The 16,896-nt window shown below is 35.6% G+C and overlaps 3 protein-coding genes across 5 annotated transcripts; 1 reads left to right on the top strand and 2 right to left on the bottom strand.

Annotated features, from left to right (window-relative positions):
• Positions 1 to 205: 205 nt before the first annotated feature.
• On the bottom strand, positions 206 to 6,442 carry LOC143470565 (receptor expression-enhancing protein 5-like). Of its 3 annotated transcripts, none has more exons than XM_076968785.1 (5): positions 6,208 to 6,442; positions 3,057 to 3,150; positions 2,593 to 2,731; positions 1,501 to 1,669; positions 206 to 862 (listed from the first exon to the last, which is right to left on the bottom strand). In XM_076968785.1, the coding sequence occupies exons 1-5, from the start codon at positions 6,344 to 6,346 to the stop codon at positions 807 to 809; spliced, it is 597 nt and encodes a 198-aa protein (XP_076824900.1). In that variant the 5' UTR covers positions 6,347 to 6,442; the 3' UTR covers positions 206 to 806. The 3 variants fall into 3 exon arrangements, with proteins under 3 accessions (XP_076824900.1, XP_076824899.1, XP_076824898.1); XM_076968784.1 differs by lacking the exon at positions 3,057 to 3,150 and adding an exon at positions 4,804 to 4,897 and having other exon boundaries at positions 6,208 to 6,439; XM_076968783.1 differs by lacking the exon at positions 6,208 to 6,442 and adding an exon at positions 5,384 to 6,175.
• A 3,278-nt stretch (positions 6,443 to 9,720) lies between these two features.
• Positions 9,721 to 10,514, bottom strand: LOC143470676 (troponin C, skeletal muscle-like). Its single transcript, XM_076968942.1, has one exon. It carries the CDS (start codon positions 10,452 to 10,454, stop codon positions 9,888 to 9,890), a length of 567 nt encoding a protein of 188 aa, XP_076825057.1. The 5' UTR covers positions 10,455 to 10,514; the 3' UTR covers positions 9,721 to 9,887.
• A 1,020-nt stretch (positions 10,515 to 11,534) lies between these two features.
• On the top strand, positions 11,535 to 16,651 carry LOC143470717 (deoxyribonuclease-1-like). The gene is made up of 8 exons (XM_076968985.1): positions 11,535 to 11,628; positions 12,553 to 12,768; positions 13,999 to 14,174; positions 14,468 to 14,568; positions 14,784 to 14,899; positions 15,086 to 15,240; positions 15,317 to 15,407; positions 15,838 to 16,651. The coding sequence occupies exons 2-8, from the start codon at positions 12,574 to 12,576 to the stop codon at positions 15,883 to 15,885; spliced, it is 882 nt and encodes a 293-aa protein (XP_076825100.1). The 5' UTR covers positions 11,535 to 11,628; positions 12,553 to 12,573; the 3' UTR covers positions 15,886 to 16,651.
• The last annotated feature ends 245 nt before the right edge of the window (positions 16,652 to 16,896 follow it).

Below are 16,896 nucleotides of genomic sequence, written 5' to 3'. Positions count from 1 at the left end.
ATTTTTTGTGTAAAAATAAAAACAGGTAGTTAAGGGATAGTGCGGATGTTGGAATATTTTTATCCAAGGCCTAAGTTGATACTTCCCGACGGAGAACGTTCTTGAATCCTGATCAACTCACAACTGATATTTGATGAAGAGTAAATAACTAGAAACCCTACCTAAATTGAAGATGGCTTTTTAAAAATAAACTCGCATTTTAATCTCATGTGCAAAGCTTTTATTGAGCACAACTATGCCAACTTGAAATATGTTTCTTTCAACACAAAACGAACAGGTTTAGTAGATCAAAAGTGAAACAAAGATGGAGGAAAGACATCATGCAAGTTTATAGCCGATTACAAATGTGATGAACAAGAATCTGAAAGCAAGCATGTCCGGTACATAAATTCCAACGTGTACATTTCATTTGCTACAATGCAATAATATTTATGCAAGCTAGTATAAACACATTAAACAGATTACTAGTAACTAAAGATTTAGTGGTTTAATTTGGTTAATAGTGAAGTATGAAGATTTAAATTAGTCAGTCACAGCTATCACAACTCATAAGCCGTCTTCTGCAAATATCACAGTTTCATTATGTTAATAGAATAACCTCAGCTTCTTTAAAGAAATAATATCATGAAAGATACAACGAACACAGCTTTACACCAAATTGTCAAGAATTAAATGTACAATCAGCACAAAACATAAGATACTAGACTTTATTTATCACTTAATTAGACAGTTTAATATAATCAATACTTTCACAAATATAATTTAACAAACTGGAGTGGACAAAATGAACGACAGTTGTCAAAAGTTTATTCATCCTTGTTCTTTATAGCATCAGCAACTGCATCTGTGGCAATTTCAGTAGCTGCAAAATGTAAAAGCAGTTGTAAGAAAATATAGACAACAAATAATGACAATGTTGTAATGAAGTAAAGCTCTTTGCCAATATATTATAACATTAGCCTAAGAGGGTAGCAAACGCTCCAGCGGACCTCTCAAATCAATAAATCACACAACTCTACTCCACCTATGCCCTATGGTATGTCACCGAATTTGTTGGCATTGAATATTTTCATATCACCTTATACGCTGGATGATAGTTTGATGTGGTAACAGACATAAACTGACACCTTATGCTAAATATAACATTGTAAGATGCATGTGCTGCATATGTGTGAGATCTAAACAGCCTTTTTCAGGAATATGTTCTTTATATGTAATGTATGCTTTCTAAATATAATTTGTGAGGTGCTTTTGGCAACATAATTAGTTGTAATTCATTGTGTAGTTACAATGTTACGTGGTAGAGGAATGCGTCAGTTATAATCAGCATATGCAAAACATGATGAAAAATTAGACAGGTCTGCTGGCAAGATTATTTGAATAGGAGAGCACACATACAAAGTGCAACTTAAAAAACATCCAGTTCATTGTACATACACTAAAGTTTTTTACTTTGTTAAATAAGATTGGTAGAATATTAAAAGCCAGACTGAATCCTACCTCCTTCCTGGGCCTGGCTTGCCAGTTCCTGCATTCCACCTTTCATGTGGCTAAGAACCTTGTCAATCTGACCCTCATTACGAAGAATAAATGGCCGGATGAATTTGTAATAGATCATTCTGGATCCATTCCATGAGACAGGAGCCATACACCAGAGAAGGAAAACACACTGAAATTTTGATGTAGTGATATGAATCAATTAGTATTGGTAGCCGCTTTTTTTGAAGGACACTTCCATTCAAGTTAATATATTTATCACTGGATTCGTAAAATATGTATTTTGGCGAAAAACATTAAAATCTCATTTCATGTACTGAATATACAGACCAACTGACTTTAAACATCAAGGGAGCATTAAATCATTAAATCATTAGGAGCATTAAATCTTGTGATTGTAAATCCACTGCATGCAAGCATTATTAATAATAAAATCATCAAAATAAATTATTTTCATCATCGCACATCCTATTAAGTTATATTAAGTGTAATGTGCACATAATTTCAGTTCGAGATAATTACAGTAGTACACCGCATGTGACAAGCACTTTTCTAGAATCTTCGATAAATGTCCAAAGTTAAAAATTGATCAGAGTAAAACAAACAAGTACAAAGAATAAGTAAACTAAAGTTACACAGAGATGTCGGTAGCACAATTCTCAAACGTCGTAGTTGAATTAAGAACTATGTTCACTGGCTAATTGTCTACAGATATTGTAGCTTTATTATATTTCAGGTACAAATCGCAAACAATGTAAAGACAACAATGCTGATGCACACAGGAAGTTTATGATATATACATCAAGAGATATCTCATTTTCATAAGCGCATCAAAATATTGTAAAGAAATGATGTGTGTGAAGCAAACCTAGCTTATATCTAGTAAGGAAACAAAACATTGCATCATCAGCATGTTTACCATATGTACGTATGTGTTTGCTTGTACTTTTAATTCTTAATTTTGTCAGTGTTTACTGTTTGTATCCTTCCTGTATGCTACTGTGTGTAACGAACATTCAAGGCAGACCAAGTCTGTGGTGGCAATTGACACAACACACAGTGGGACAAAAATTGCAAAACGTGCATTTAATATACCTTGCCAAGGAAGTAGAAGGGGAACCAAGACAGCAGGATGTCAGAAAAGAACTCGGCGACGCTGAAAGTTGCAAACACAACCCAGTATATCAGCCATTCTGTGTCGTCATCTTTTCTGGTTGACTCAATTGCCTTGACTCTGAGTTGACAAAGTATATAGTACAGTAACAACATCCATTTAACAAATTGATCAAAATCTTAGGATATTCTAAAATGTCTTTGTTCACATTAACGTATGTAACATAATTAAGAATCACAAAATTATAAAATGAATCGAAAACAATATGATATTTTATATGTTTTTCTAATTTATGGTCTTTTCACATGTTGTCAACTTGGGTTAGCGCTTGCTAAAATAAAGTATACATACATGCAAGAACGTCAGATGCTGTGCACGCGTGACAACAATAAAATATGCAGCAATATGATCAATGATGTGAAATAAAAGTTGGAAATGCACTTACGTCTTGTAAGCCGGAAAACAGAATCCGATAATATTGCATATGAAAGATGCCAAGTAACCAGACGCTAACCATAATGCCAAAAAACCAGCCACGCCTGTGCCGAGTGTTTGAAATTATCCATGAACAGTGATGAGGTTAAGATGTGGAGGAAAACATGCAAACACAAAAATAATCAAGTCTGCAACTTTTTCATGCATTAGTGAAACAATCACCAACTCAAGCAAAGAAGTGTGCACATGCATAAAATACAATCTCCTGGATGTAATTTAAGTACTAGTAATTGCCGTTACTCTTTTGTGTTCTGAGCCAAGCAAAGGCAGGATCAGATTGTCAGTAGTACAGTCAAGGAAAGTCTTACAAAATTAAGTTAGTCACCACCAACTTACAACTTCCCAGAAACCTGGGAAGTTACATATATATTGTAAACCTATCTACAGTATGTACATATAATACTAGTATTATATCTCTACATGCCAAAGTTCATCCTACAGTTGCAAAGGAGGTCATTTGGTGCGACAAGCTTGTTTTTCGATAAAGAACTAAACTTTACTCCAACATAAAATAATGTTACAAAAACTTCATTGAAATTTCGGTAATGGGTACCTGCTACCACCAGAGCCTGATACTTGGGGCATGAAGTATCACCAACAAACAATACTTAAGAAATGATGATGTATATACAGCATACTACACATAAACACCACCACTTCTGTGAAACAAAGTCTCAACTACTTGACCTTTGTGTATAATGTTTTTTGTGTGCACTCAGCTCAAACCAAATACATTAATAGGGTGCATAGAGAGAACAACTTTAATTTCTACAGAACTCTGATGTGGTGGTAAGTGGGTCTGACAAAAACGTTCTAATATGAACATAAAACATTCAGCCAAACAAACATAAACAACACACTTTTCTCAATGCTATCCGTTGGTTTTATATCTGACAGTAATGACAATGGTTAGCAGCATAACCAAAAGAATTTCACACTCCCCAACTCACGTTACATATCCTGGATATACATATCCTATCAGGTCAATGACCAAATGATTCCATTCATGTCCAGATATCATGAACAATGTAAATAGAGTTAAAGATGCTGTTGAAATGAAAACATAAGGCATGAATATTTTCGTGCTTGTTCTTGTATATACCCCAGTCCCAATAGCCAATAGAATAGATACTTAGCTTATGGTCTTGTTAGTCATAATGTCATTGGATAACTTTACTCAGTATGTATCTGAGAAACTGAATACCAAGCACTGACTGTTTATTCATATAAAATTATGTTGTGTCATCAAACTTCTGTTTCCAATCTGATGCTGTGGTGTTTCCATAGTTAATATTAATTTTCTTATAAGCACTGCAGCATTGCTGCAGAACTGCACATGTTTGGAACAGTTTCTATTAATATATCTCACGTTTTGCTATGGTGAAGTTTTGGCAGATTTTCAAAGGGCAGTAAGTTGAAAAATGAGTACAAGAATCAGTATGTTAGTCATCATTCTGTGATCGACAAAAACAACAGCATAAAAAAGAACTACACAAATTTCTCCATCAAAGCTAAAACACTAATTACTTTAACCAACCAATGACGGGAGTGCTATGAAGATGAACCACATGCTCTCCAATTAATTTGAAATGCATGCGTTTAGTGCAGAGCTAGTAGGGAAAGGAACAAAAACATCTAAGACAGCAATCACGAGAAAATTTGCTACAGCATGCCCTGTTTATACGTAAAAAACTCACGATATGTACGCAGGATAAACAAAACCTATCATGTTGCATAGGAGGTCTGCTGCATATCCAATCACCAGATACACACTGAGAAAGCTACAAAGCACTGTTTAAAAGAAAAAAATTGTGTTTATGTCTAGTACACTTCAGTTATTACGTAACCATAGGTACTCCACATATCCTACAAAAATGCTTTAACCAACCCAAACAAAACTTTCACATGTATATAATACACTATTACTGTTTTTGAAGTTTATCCAAGGTATTACAAAGTCTAGAATATATATACGTGTATGATTTAATCTTACAGACTAGCTCAATCTAACTTGCTCGTATAGTTTTAACAGTAAAATGCAAAAAGATTACTTGACCAACTTAACTAACACTAAAAACTTATGAAACCTATTTTGTTCCTTGCATTTTCACCTTCACATGGTCTTTCTTTGGTATTATTAAGCATATGTAAACAAACGGTACTCAAACAGCCTGAGCCCTGAATAGTCAGTTTCATGTATCTTTGCTTAGCTAAAGTACTTTTCATACAAAATTCTTAACACTCAAATTTGTGCACGTTCAATGAAATACTAAGTACCATAAAACGCAGTTGCCTTCTGTTTTAACACCAATTCTTTCAAACCCAAACGCTCCAAAAAAGTTAGGATTCGCTCACAAACTTTTTTCGTCCACTTTGTGGATTGTGCTCTGGAGGTAACTTGTGTCTTGAAGGTAGTCTCTGTGGCTGGTGCTACTGCTGTTTCCATTTTTTATAGTTGTCACAATCTATATCACCTGAATTTTCCTAGTTATGCAAACCTGAAACTCTGACAGAACATACACTGCTTTAATGCGCATAAAAATACAAAAATTTAAACTTTTTCTTAGTGTGAATAATACCGTCAAAATATTTAGTAAACATAACTACTACAAATGCTCAGTTTCTATCTCAAAACATTCTCCTTTCGCAAGATATACTTCTTCTAATTTATTTTTAAACAGACTTTTTTCCTGTAAATAAGGTATTTATGTATCGGACTGCCTCAACAAAACTTTTCATTTCGCTTAAACTTAGTTCCAATATGATTTGTTATATATGGAAAGTAAAACTGCTTCTGTTTGCTCCTCACTTCTGCAAGTTGTAAAACTTACTCCTCATGCTGGCTTAAACAATAGAAAACACACAGCAGGCTTTTGAACTTTTCTCACTGTCTACCTACAGGTCAAGTTGATTCATTAAAGTATGACCCCACTGCAATAAAACCTGTAAAAAATATACTTTCGTAATGAGATGATTCAAAAAATAACATATTACTGCATGTAATATCATGGGTAAACTGCAATAAAATTTTCAAATATGTAAACATGCACAAAAGTAACATAGGCCTAGATATATATTATATAAAAAGGGTTGCTGTTTACCTAAAACAACGTAGCGCTTTTTGACATTAGTTTTCTTTTCAATTTTGTCCAAGTAACGATTGATGAAGTTGTCTTCCTCTAATGCTTTATCAAGATTTTCCATCCAAGTTTTGGGAGACAAAGTGCCAGATGCTGCCATATTAGATACGTTAATTGATTGATAATTTAAAGTTATTTATAAATGTATTGCACAGGAAAGTCTTAAAAATATAAGAGACTAATAAAGTGAAAAGGAAGAAAATAAAAACCAGGAGATGTCACGTTACATGTTTCAAGAAACAAATAGGTAGGCCTAGAGTCTAATATAATAATTTCCTGCTTAGTATTCGACTTGAATCTGAGCAATTAGTGCAAACTTGCTTTTATCCTTCAAATTTAGCTCTTTGATATTAATATAGGCCTAAGCTAATTCTGGACTAAACAAGAACATGGTTTTGATGATGATATGATGGTTTTAAATTACTTTACAATAAAGTGATCAAAGGTAAAAATCTGAATAGCCCTACACCTAAAACCCCGCTTTTACGACGTATGTAACACTAGGCCTATATTTCAGGTCTACACTTGGTAGTCTACCGGTTACAAAGTCCATTACAAATTAATTTCCTACTTTGTTCCAAGTCAGCATGAAAAAGAAAACCGTTACGCACGAGTGATTTTGATACAACATACGAAAATGGAGCACTGCGCAGTCTACCACAGGCACTTTTGAGTAGGCTCAGTAGCCACGTGGTTAACAAGCTGGCATTGTAATTATGCCGCTGCCAGCAACCCATTTTCCGTCTTCGATACCTAGTTGTATTATCATTGTAATGTACATATAATGCTCTTGAGCAAGGCAATAACAACGCTTGCTTCCATCTGTTCAGTTGACCTGGTGAACAGTTTTAAAATCCTGTGCGGTTCTTATTGCACAAAAATATCAAATCAAGAAGTAAAAAATGTTTCACATTCGATACTTGCGCAAAGGCTAGCTCGAGCGATTAGACATCATTGCCGCCCGGGTTAAGTCGTGCGAAGAATCTCATCAGAGGCTTAGTTTTCCACAATCTGCAAGAGGAACCTTCCCTTTCCATATTGTAAATGGCGAGTAAAATGCTCTACCTGATTAATTCGGGGCAAATTTCTTCTATCTTGCATGACTTTGATAAAAGCAAGGTATCCTTGCTGTAGAGTGTAGACAATAATAGGTAACTGCGTAAAAACATGCATATTTAGTTTCTTGGAATTTTCTGAAGGTCAAGTGGCTAACGTTTTACCCATTAATTCCCACCCGCAAAGCTGGCAAACTCGGTTTAACTTCTGTTTTGTCATAGGCAAACTGGGTAGGATTTAAAGTTGGAAATTATTAGGCTAGTTTTTCACTCATCAGCCGTGGCTTTTCAAAGTATTAGATTGGATGGACAATAATAAAAATTATAACCTGTTGGTGCAGATATGGCGTATGCATATATAACGTATGCTGCAACAAATGTCACTTACACCTAAAACAGATCATTTTGTACACATTTCGATTCGCAGGAGGGCTAAAGAAATATTTTTTAACATTTGAAACGATTCGTAGGCTACATCTGACTACTATTGTACCGTCGGGCCAAAGCACCTATGTCTGTTATGATCTTAATCTTAAAACCAAAGTTTTGGGCAACCCTGAGTACTGAAATGACGAACTTGAATCGCTATGGAACTTGAATTAATTATTATCCATCGCAGATCCAAACCTCAAACCCTTAATGCGTCAACTTAATGTTGTCAAATTCGATCCTACGTCAATGCCGCCACGACACTCATCAAAAACCTGATACCCGTAGGGCATAGGCTAATGTTATTCTATGCTTTTCGCAAAATTTAAATACAGTTCCCATTGCCCTGATGAAGCTAACCCAGTTGGATTAACAAAACATGGGAAGAAATAAACTTCGCTTTATCGGTTCTAGGTCGATTTAACCCACGGACCTTCCAACCCAGGGACGATTCAATTCAAGTTATTCAACCCATTGACGATTCAACCACGGACGAATCAACTGATTGACGAAGAGAGTATTCTTGTGGCAGTGTGGACTTTTAACCAGTGGTATAGGTGTATTATATTGTTGTACTGGCATTGCATAATCTAGTATGGCTAGGCTATCCGAGATGTAATGGGTGGTCATTGTATTCTGTCACAGTTAGGCTAGCCTGTATGGGCTAATGAAAGCATTTCAATTCTGCTATAGAGCACTGTGGGGATCATGTAGAAATTGCAATTAGTTATATAAATTGGCATTTGCATGAGTTTTGTATTCTTTTCTCCAGTTTAGATAATGCAATGTGCAAAGCTACGTATTTATCGTCGTTAAGCAGTTATTCAAACATGGAATTTTAAAACCGACATATGTGACGCAGATTGAAGTTTTCAAGTACCTTGTATTCACGGCGTATAGTTTGAGTGTACTCGATGAAACGTTTAGATAATGTAAAATGTATGCGACACGTGGTTTTATGGTAGCAGTGTAATAATAGAACATGGCGTTAGCTGATTGGCTGACGTGTATGATATAAAACGTTAAGCTTGGTTCAAATCGTTATGCCCCGGCATGCTCTGGCCGGCGAGTCTCTGCAAGGGCTTATCCCTTCAGGACTTGCTAGTACTTCTCTCGGCTCGTGGAAATTCTCTCTTCTCTGAGTTATTTCCCTTGTTCTGCTGAATTGAAGTTATTACTGAATTATTATGAAGGTGGGATCATGGTGTAAATATTGCTAATTCGATACAACTTATTCGGACAATATAACAACTAAACTTTATGAAGTTGGTGTTGATTTAAGAAGCAATATAGAGACAGTAAACGCAACGGAGTCAAAGACAATCATAGGAGTCAGACAATAAAACTGAAAGACTGGGTTTGGCTTAGGCCATCCCAAAACCATTACACCACCATCACACCTAATCCCATAGCACTATCACAAACGCCTGATAACAAACTGCGTAAACGTTTTTTGTAAAGGAGTTAAATCGTCCATGGGTTTAAAGGTCCTGGGTTGAATCGTCTTGGGTTGAACCGTCCATGGGTTGAATCGTCTGACCACCATTGTCTTGCACCTTAATGATGTGCGACTTTTCTCAGGCTGTGGGCAAATGTATTTAAATAAAACGTAATTGGATTTAACAAGTGCTGGTTTTGTACTGGAAAATACAGTGTATTGAAAGTGTGCACATGCCACACGAAACTGGTATCGTATTGTTTACTTTTCGCCATTAACTGGTTTATAGGCTACTGCCGGTAAATACTTTTTTAACGAGTCCATTCGTCCATAACAGTAACACCACCGAAAAATGCAGTCAATGTGCGCACATAATAAGCTATAAATAACATATGTACCGAACCTTAACGACCTTTTGTATGCAAGTACGAGTACCACTCCATGCAGACACGCCTAAGCAGCTTCATCCAGCTTGGTGAAAAAGACTAAAAATGTGTGAATAAAATCGCCAGTAATCGTTGTATCCCCGGCTGATGCGTAAGTGACAAACGGTAACGATAAGATGATTGGTATATTGGATCATTCAAAAACCACGCACCAATCTGTTAGACACAGTATACTTTCTACAAGAGCATTCATAATACAATTAAATTCGACAGATGCCTTCAAAACAATTGAAAAAGCACGAAACAAAACCACCTGGCTTTGCTAGTTCAAAACTAAAAGAGTCCATTGGTCAACTGTTTGTAAACAGACATTCTGCGCAGTTCTTTGACTTGCTTAGCTCCTTTTGCGACAATGTTTCCTATGCTGGTTCCTGGAGCTGATGAAGCCTGCAGTTTGCTTACAACTAACAAGAATTCTTCGAAATCAACGGAGTTAGAATGGTCCAAGTCGATTTCCTTGAAGTATTTTAATCTGTCTTCTTCCTCGCTAGGCTCACCAAATTCATCCAGCACTTGGTTCATTTCTTTGAAGTCAATCAGTCCATCACAATTCAAGTCAAAAATTTCAAATTGAATTTTGTAATCACCAATGTCGTCAGGTTCCCATTGCGGAAAACGTTTTGCGTAAGCTTCGTCGGATACTTGTGTCAAAAGCAAACGTTTTTCGTTGATTTGCTTCCGCTGAGAAAATATGTCTGCACAATATGTTCTGTGCAATAAGTCTATTTCATTCTCATCTTTGATAACATTCGATTTTCTCTGACCGAGTGCATCGTAGTCTTGCCTTCTGTGATAGCTTATAGCCTCTGGGATTAAAGGGTAATAGAAAAAATTACCCATACTAAAAGCGCTGCTAACAGCTTTGCGATTTAAACTGAAATCTTAACGCCAGAGTTAATAAAATTATTAACACAAACGTATAATGACTTTTGTTTAAAAATTAAGAGCATTGTTTAGCCATAAAAAGGGTTTTCAGAATAGTATATGACAATGAAGTGTTAATAATGGGTATTTGTTATATCAGACTTGGTCGATTTAGGCATAAAATTCATTATAGGCCTACTGTACGGTACCGTTGTAGCGACTGGGCTCGCCGGCCATTTGATATTATCCACACAGATGCGGCCGACTCACACCGCGGCAGTTACTACCAATGGTCGAGTATATACAATAGCAAGTTCCATAGACTTTGCGTCTGTGGTGCCTTCTTAAAGTGGTAGCGGCAAGCGAGACGCTACGGTAACACAGTCTTGTAGACACAGGTGTAGCGTAGTTGCACTTTCATTACATCTGTTAAGTCGTCGACTTGTCGCCTAAGCCCTTGTCAGTAGTTAAAGAAAATATACAGTACGTTGTTAACTATTCGTCCTAATTCGGCGATATGGGTCACCCTGTTTTGTTCGTTTAGCTTATAAATTTCGTTATAAACAATGAAGTATATTTTACAATAGCAGAAGCTTGTTAAAAGACTGTTTCTATGTATCTTCACAGTCAATGAAAAAGCATAAACAATTGTTTTTTTATCATTTTGAACTGCATTAAAGCTCTTTACCGTCAGACAGCACATGAAAACAAAGCACCCAAAAATGTGGATTAACTTTCAAAGATGGCCACTTGAGCGATAACGAGAGATTAAAATGTCTGTTGGCGCGACTAAAATTGTGACCTTCTAGGTATTAAACATATGTCACAAAATTTATTGTCCAGGTTTTTGATGTCTATTATAAAATTGTCTAGCTTGGTGGTTGCAATTTTGCTCTGGTTAATTGTATAAACTGTAATACATTTTACAAACTACTGTACAATCAAACTTTTAATTTCTTTAGGTCAAAAATTCACCATCAAATCCATTTTTAATAGATCGCCGTTTTATTCATTCAAAGTTAGATTGTTTAAGTGGCGATTATAGTCTTAAAGTGGTTGATGCCTATGTCGGAATATTTCTCATTGCACCAAGTTCCAAGCATTTTTCTGCCATAGAAAGTGCGTCGTGATTGAAAGCGCAAATTTACAGGTATGTGCAGCCTCAGGGATGCAGAGCATAACAAGCGACTGATTTAAAGGCCATCGAAATGTTGCGGTATTTAGTCGTTACATGCCAACCTCTGTATTTTATCAGATCGGATAGTTTTTAGCTTACGTTGCGAGCTAAATACCATTCTTGAGTCCAAAACCTAACAAGGATTTCAGCAAAAATTCGACCTTTGCTGTTACGTAAGTTAACGTGGCAATAGTTCATTTCTAATCAGCGCGTTATACGTGTTGGCCCAATTAGCGAGTATGTGCGTATGTATTTGTGACAGTCACGACGCTTCTATCCCCAATTTAGGGTGAACGAAAGAAAAAAGTTTTGCGCAACATAGCAATGTGTAGATTGTGTTGTTTGGTAGGAAGTGGTACTCGGTGGTTAGCAACTGGAAGTCATCGAGACAAAAGACAGATTATTGCCAATCATATTTAAACTAATTTGGCGCTCAAAAAGTAATAACCGTATAAAGAATTTAACGCCTGTAACGTTTAGGTTAAAAATGATGATGGGTAAACTTTTAGTGATTTTTCAATTTTTGGTGCCAGGGTAAGAAAAAAGTTAAGTACAAAACTGGTATAGACAATCTCAATGAGATAATCTTTGTCGTAACAAACATGACTCAAACGCAGGAGAATTAACATTTCAGACAAGGAAATAATCTTTGTCTGTTTTTTGATATTTTGATGATAAAATCCCGAATGTACAGAAGACTGACATTTAGCTTTCAAACTTTTTTCATAATGAATCAGCAGTCTAAACTAAACTTTTATTATTTCTGAGTAGCAGATAGACTATAGACAGCAAATAGGATAACGTCCTTCGAAACTATATGATGTATAAAAACGTTTTTTACGTAGCATCAGTTTCGTTCCATCGGTTTATAAACCTAGCTGTTAATGTCGTTTGCAGAGAATTCACTGGAACAAGAGTATGGTTAGAATTGTGATTGCTCTGATTGCAAGTTTGTTCCTAATTGTGGGACTTCCCGAAGCGAATTCCAGGATTCATGGAGTGATAGGAAATCGACCGCAAAGATCTTCTCCGCTACGTATCGGGGCCTTTAACATCGAATTTTTTGGATGGAAAAAACTGAATAATTCGTTTATACGTAACATCATAATGCGGGTGAGTTTTCATAAAATATCATTGTTTGGTCAATTACTTCCGTTGAGCTTAGTTTTATTATTTCATTGACATCGGTGTAGATTAGCCAAAATGTACAAGTTATTTGCTGTAGCTGAATATTTACCACAAACACAGTGTATGGGTTTGCAGAAGCTTTAAGTAGTGGTGTTAACCTATATACTATACCTATACTAATTGACAAACCCAATAAAGTTCAAATAATGATGGTTTTTGTGTATGTGAAAATGTTTGACATTGAATATATGGGTTTGTTTTAATAGCCGGGGGCAGACAGTAAATTAGAGAAAATTCAGTAAATTAGGTGCATCAAACGTGTTTATTCAATATATTCTATGTGAGAGGTCACTATAAGGACAAAGTATATAACAGCGTCAGAACGTGTAATAATACGTTTAAATTTGACACACCTATTTACATATGACGTTAGCGCAATAACATTTCATGTCTTCATAAAGTATTTAAAACGATTTTCGTTCGGCGAAGTCAGAAATTTTAATTATTTCCCTTGGCTGTAGTTGTCACATATGAGATAGAAAGATTAGTTGCAAATCATGACGACATTTCACTGCATAAATCATGCGGTTAGCTTTACGAGAAACTATATATAACTTATAGTAGGTCTACTATATATAGACATAGATCTACGATGCAAAGAGATTTATATATTGGTGCCATTCCATGCGACATTCCTTCGATTCAGAATTAAAGCGATGTTTTTTTTCATCTTACGTACCACGGTTAAAAATTAGTTTCAGCTCTCGGTCAATGCTAAAATTTAACCAAAATTTCAAAAGCAGGTAACATAATAGGCCTACTTGCTTGCCTGCATGGAGCCAGCACCGCCAAGAAAAGCCTGCCGTGTATAATTGTTAAAATGTTTTTGCGATCTTTACTTTATTAAAGGCCATGTTATACACTGTTCACTGTTGTCACCCACGACAGAAAAAGTATTTTTAACTCAATTACAAAGCAAGTGTTTAGCAAATACTTTTCAAACAGATTAGCAATAGCCAACTACTGCAAGAGATTTGGCAACTCAGTAGAGTCTGTGTTTAATTGAAAACATTTGTGATGCAATTTGTTTGATGAACTTTTCGACTTAAATAGATTAAGACGTGCTTAAAGCGCATCGGCGTTTGTTGTCATATAATTATACACTTTGTGAGTCCGCTCCGCATATTATTAATCATCAAACAACATTGAGTTTAGATTGTTCGCCGATACGACATTATTCTTGTGCAAGAGATTCGTGACGTCACTCAAGGAGCATTCCCGGCACTTGTCAAACGCGTCAATGATAGCTCCTATCACAATTACGACTATGTGGTCAGCAGAAGAATGGGCCGAAAAGCGAAGTCTATTGAACAGTATGGCTTTATTTTCAGGTTAGTTTAAAAATAGCTTGAGGATGAATTTCAATTAAGGCATTCGTGAGTTCTAAACGATTTTTTTGTTGAAATATTGTTTGAAAAATTCCACGGTATATATATTATAGACTATTCGACCCTGAATTGATTGAATTGACATGGTCTTTCAAAGCAAAACCTGTTTAAGCCTATTATCTTAAGATATCTTATCTGGGTACCTCAGTCACGACCTTATCTTATCAACGTGAAATATCAGCCTTCACATATTTATGATACCTTTGGGTTTTACACAATAACTTTTTGTAATGAAGGACGGACAAGGTGGCAGTGAAAGACATATTTCAGTACCCCGATGACAAAGACGTGTTTGAGCGCGAACCTTTCTGCGTAAGATTTGAAAGAAAGGGACTTGGTATGTCAATTAAGTCTTGTTCAATCATCGGAAGCGTCGGAGTTGGAACTTGAATTAATTATACATTAATTTGCCACAAAGTATAGGTTGTTGATATAAACGTCACTCTTGTTAACGTTAATAAGCATAGCACAGGAAACATTTTTATCATTTTTGAATAAAATTTGTTGAAATAGCTTGTTTTTTGTAACTATTTTGTATTTCATTTCCTGCAGGTCGCCAGAGAACCTTCACTTTTATTGGATTTCACGCCAAGCCTGGTCCGTCAACCATACCGGAATTAAATGAATTAGTTGATGTCTATGCTGAAGTCAAAAAAAAGTTTGGTGAGGTAAGAGAAAAACTCTGACAACTTTATGAAGCGGCAATTCGCAGAATCTTACGGAATATGTAATGTGAAAAATCAAGAATCAATGTTTGGGCCAACATATATTTAAACAAAAAGTGACCGTATCCTAAACAAGCACGACTTTTAAACACGTGAAATTATTTATTAAACAGCAGCTTTACTTGTTAGGATGTCGTTGTTGGGGGTGATTATAACGCCGACTGTAGGCACGTCTGCAGAACTTGCTGGTCATCGGTCAATATGTGGACCGATCGCAGCTATGAATGGTTGATTAAGTCCTGGTATGACACAGCAGTTGGCCCATCTCATTGTGCCTATGATAGGTGAGAATCCGACCTTTTCCTTTTTAATTTCTCTCTCTCTCTTTAAACATTCAAATTATTTTCTGTTGCTTCATAGGTTGGTGGTAAACGGCAAAACCATGAAGAACAATTCAAGATATGGAGCAGTTTTTAAGTTCGACAGAGTCTACCGGTTAACTCCGAAGCAGGTAAAATAACAAAAGTTTGATAAGTTGACAAGTTATGTAGGTTGTGAATTTCGCTTCCATTACAGATTGTAAACTTTTGCATTCAAATTAACGCATAGTTGCTCAAACAGTCTAATTTTTTGGATCGTATCCAATTAAGGATTGAGTATATAGCGTAAAGTTTCTGTAACAGGCGATGTTGAATTTCAGTTTAATAGCGATTTTATGTGGGTAATATATAAATCTTTATCCTTGCATTTTCACAAATCCCTCTGACCTGGCTTGAAGTTCGTTATATTTCGAACCAAGTTTAAAATGTGTGTCCATTTATTAGAGGAGAAACTTTGCACTATGTTGTCCACTAGCGGAAACGGCATTAAATTAACAGCATTAACTCCTCTTGGTGGCGGTATAAGTAAAGCATTACATTTTATTTTGTTTTTGCTTCCAGACAAGAGCCGTGAGCGACCATTATCCCGTGCAATTCTATCTTTACTGATCACTCCATATTGATTTTTCTTTATCTATGTCATAAACGATAAAGTTTCAGCACCAAGTTTGTTGACATCATGTGGTTCTGGCGTAGAAAACAAAAGTTTTCATCAGCACATGAGATCATTTCATCAAAGGAAACTAATGTACAACTTTTTTACGTTGAAGGTTAAAATTTGACATGTTTTTCTTCACTTAAACCTTATTTATTCCTCGTTACTAATTTTTATAGAGCGTTTTTTTTTAGTTCAAGATTTAGCGTAACCGTTTTTATAACATTGTCATTATCATTATCAACATCATTTTTATAACATTATAACATTCATAACTTGATCCGCATTTATATGTTGCTGACATTTTTCTGGTAAAGTTCATTAAATACACCCTTGTTCCAAAGTAATGTTTTTTGCAGGTCATTTGATAAATGTTTAAATCGAGTCTAGTTAGCAGTAAATACAGTTTCGTTCTTTGCTGGCCTCGACCGCAATAACAAAATCTTGTGAATTCATGACCAATATCGACTGACAAACTTGCTGAAGTACAGTGCTTTCTGGATTATCCGCTTTAGCTGGGACAATGTTTTTAATGACAATGAAAATGAAAATGTAGAAATTTGAAGAGATAATAAACGAATAATTAATGTTTTATATTTAAGCGATTAAAGTTTTTACAGCCATGTTGTCTTTCGAATTTGAAGCCATCTCGTAATTTAAGTTACGATATAAAACTTTGTTTTTAACAATGAGCTGCAAGTACAATAACATTAATGAGAATATGCTGTATCAGACATACTGTATTGTGCATACTACATACTGTAGCTTCAGAAGGCTTCACACTTAGTTTGTTTTATTGCATTGACGTGTCGAAAAGCCACTTTATCAGGAGACCGGATAATCGAGGAATCAGGAAGTGGAAGGAAGTGTACGCATTCATGGACAATCTTGATTCCTGACATTTACCATCCTGACATTTATATCCTACATTCATCAATGCGTCCGTTATTGGCTTTAGATGAGAA

Source organism: Clavelina lepadiformis, chromosome 9 (genome assembly GCF_947623445.1).
Source record: "Clavelina lepadiformis chromosome 9, kaClaLepa1.1, whole genome shotgun sequence".
Lineage (NCBI taxonomy): Eukaryota > Metazoa > Chordata > Ascidiacea > Aplousobranchia > Clavelinidae > Clavelina > Clavelina lepadiformis.
Note: the sequence above shows the minus strand (reverse complement) of the source record. Positions and strands in the feature narration are given on the sequence as shown.